Source organism: Plasmodium gonderi, assembly GCF_002157705.1.
Source record: "Plasmodium gonderi DNA, contig: Chr13, whole genome shotgun sequence".
Lineage (NCBI taxonomy): Eukaryota > Apicomplexa > Aconoidasida > Haemosporida > Plasmodiidae > Plasmodium > Plasmodium gonderi.
Genome location: NW_021628938.1, coordinates 1,894,081 through 1,897,676, shown reverse-complemented (window position 1 = coordinate 1,897,676; position 3,596 = coordinate 1,894,081). Strand labels below are relative to the sequence as shown.

General features: G+C 29.1%; 1 protein-coding gene across 1 annotated transcript; it reads left to right on the top strand.

The window, feature by feature from the left end:
• Positions 1–508: 508 nt before the first annotated feature.
• On the top strand, positions 509–2,968 carry PGO_133470 (hypothetical protein, conserved; the record flags this gene model as incomplete). Its single annotated transcript, XM_028689863.1, has 1 exon — positions 509–2,968. One exon carries the CDS (start codon positions 509–511, stop codon positions 2,966–2,968), a length of 2,460 nt encoding a protein of 819 aa, XP_028545664.1.
• Between the last annotated feature and the right edge of the window lie 628 nt (positions 2,969–3,596).

The window sequence follows — 3,596 nt, the reverse complement described above, 5'->3', positions numbered from 1 at the left end:
TAGGAACGTTTATATAAGGCGAAAACAAAGAGGGGAAAAGATAAAAATATAAACTAAAGTATAAACTAAAGTATAAACTAAAGTGTAAACTAAAGTGTAAACTAAAATATTTATTATAAAATTTAAAAAAAAAATAAAAAAAAGCACACAATAATAGACCTATGATGTGATATCCATGACCCATCGAATTACACTTTTTTTCTCTTTTTTTTTTTCATAACATTAGTTGAATCTGTCTATACGTTTTTTACATGTGTTTGTGATTTGTTTCTTTAATTTGTATAATCTGTAGTTTTTTTTTTTTTTTTTTTTTTTTTTCCCCCCTCTGCATATCCTTCGCACTAGTAATACATATGCAGATGAAATTAGGACATATTGAATGAATAAAATATTTTCAAGAAAGCATTTATTAAATATTTTACAAAAGAATAGTAACACTAAATATTGCGTGAAAGAGGAGAAGGGTGAGAAAAATAAAAACACATTGAAACGATAGTAGCAAAGTAAAATGATAGACACATTTATCTACTGGAATTTTAGGGGGAGTAAAGGAAATGCAAACATTTTAAGATTATCTTTGCCGTGCAGTTATAATACAATTAAGAAAAAGATTTTAGATGTGACGAATTTAAACTTGCAAAACAGCTTAGATATACTATTGTATCACAATAATAAAATATTAAGTGAATATGAAAGTATACAAAATGGAATGGTGATAGAAATACAGCGAAGTAGTATAGATGCTGTGAAAAATTTATTACACGAAAGTAATCATTCCTATTTGGAAAGAAATAAAAATGTGCAAGATACAAATAATACCAACTCCAATGGGAAACCAAGCCAAATTCACAATAACAAGACATCCATCGCTACCACTATTGGAAGCACTTATGATAATAATTCCATTCTCAGCAGCAGTAGTAGCAACAATCACTATGATAAACACAACAACAATAGCATTGGTAGTAACGGAAATACAATAAGCATAAGTGCAATTGATAGTAAGCCATATAAGAATGAATTCAATAGATTACCTAAAGTGAGTAGAACATCCAACTACCCATATAATAATAAACAACCATGGAATGTATACAATAGAAATAACGTAATAATGAAAGAAGATAATGAAGAAGACGAAGATATGAAAATTCAATCAGTAATGGAACAGAATAATGTGTATTATAATCGACGCCCTGAGTATACTAAATCAAAAATGATAAATTATTACAAAAAAGATAAAAATAATAATAATAATAATATTGGTCAATTTTCTCCAAATAATAAATTTAAAAAAATATCTTCGTCATCCATTTCGAAGAATATAAATTCCTACAATTCTGTATCTTCATCTAGAGGAGGAGAAGAAATAACTTTTCCAAATGGCATGATATCAACAAACAATAAATTCCACATGGGAAATCAAAGTAGTAAATATTACAAAATGAAAAATGGTTTACAAAATGGTGGATATCCCAATACTACCATGATTAATAATACATATTATAACAGTTATAATAATTCTAAAAATGTACAAAAAACTAATAACAATATGAACAGTGAGGATATAAATACAAAAATAGTGCCTCCTGATTATATCTGTCATATGTGTGGAAAAAAGGGACACAGCATAAAAAATTGTACTATGAGTTCTTTTAATAATAATAAAAAGATAAAAGTGCCCACAGGTATCCCAACAAATTTTTTAACAAAAATTAAACCAGAGGATATTAATAAATATGATCAAATTTATATACTGAAGGATGGAAGTTATGGAGTTCTGAAAGATGTTGAAGATGTTAGTGGTAGTGCTTATTTATATCGAAGCGTAGATGACAAGCTTAATATCTACTTAGGTGTCAATGACTTGGGGAATACAAACGCTGCTAATAATCGAACTTCTTGCAAAACCTCTGACAGAACTATGAACCTAAATGACAATCTTTCTCGTGGGAATAATAATAACTCTTCTTCTGAAGGAACTGAAGGAGTGGATAAAATCTCCAACATTTACAAATGTCTTTTATGCAAAAAACTGTACTCTTCCCCAATAACCCTTCACTGTTGTAGTGAAACATATTGCAAAGGATGTTTATTCAGATATAACAGAAAAAGAAAAAACGATTATTCATCTTTACAATGTTCTTTATCTGGAGATCAAAATAATGGGGAAGGCAAATCCCAAATGATGAAATGTCCAAACTGTCAAAAATCTATAAGTTCAGATGAATTAGTCATTAACACTAATATTAAAAATGTAATTGATACCATTCTTAGAAATCAAAAAATTCATGGCACAAATAAGAAAGCGGAAGAAGTAGATAACAAATTCGTAAGGGTAGGAGGAGGAGGAGAAGAAGAAGAAGAAGAAGAAGAAGAAGAAGAAGAAAAAAACGATTTGTCTTCTAACCAATCCAGTATTGTTCCATTGTCAGTAATTCATAATCAAAAGAAATTCTCAGCTGCGTCATGTAGTGGGAAGAAAGTTAGTTCTACTGGTATGACCTCTTCCAATGGGATATCATCTAAGATTACTGCCACAAGCATGTCAAATATTCTAAGTTACAAGAATCAAAGTTCCAATAACGAACCAATTGATAATTCTACTAACCACAATGAATCATCAATATCCCCTCAAAATGGAAAGTTATATTCTAGAAAACCATTTCCAAATAATTATCCAACACGTAATGAATTTCTTTCTAATAACAGTAAAGCAACAGAACAACAAAATTCAGTCAGTCGTGGAAGTATGTACAACTTAAACGACGAAATTTTTCAAGAAAATATTTTTAACCCTCTAATTAATTTTCCTATAAATTTTCTAGAATTAAAAAGGCAGCATGATTTTGCAGCGGCTTACATAGCACAGTATAGAATGAAACAGAAAAAAAAACGGAAGAAAAATATAGACCTTAGTAGGCTTATTGGGAGGGCGGGAAACCCACCACGTGTGCTGACACTTCAGTAGCTATCCTGAGGGATCACCACGTGTTCTGATACCTGTTGTGTGACTCCACAAAGTTGACGAAGCAATGTAGTTGTTTGTAAAGAAAAAGGGAGTATGGATTAAAGGTTAAAACAAAACTGTTATGCCTCCTTATATTACCACATATTTTTAATTAAAATTTAGCTATATCAATTGATACCTTATATTTCCCTGCATGGTTTGTACATTTTTAATCATTTTAACCATTTTAATAATTTAATTTTTTTTCATTTTTTTTTGTTAAGACTAAAATTTGTTTATTTTTTATCCACCGACCGTATGGTGTATGTCACCTTCTGCTACATTTTCTTTAAATTTTATTTGGGGCGGTTGACACATTGCTCCTCTAACAGCATGTGTCGTGCACTTACGAAAAAAAAAAAAAAGGCGTTATAAAAAAACTATAAAAAGGGTACAAAATCGTTATATAAAAGTTGCAAAAATGTGATAAAAATGTGATAAAAACGTCATAAAAATGTCATAAAAAACATGTAATATAAAAGCATAAATTTAAGAATTAAAAAAAATTACACTGCAGAATTACACATTCGCATAATTATTTTTATGTATTTTTTTTTTTTTTTTTCCTTGCAATATTCTAGGCATATAA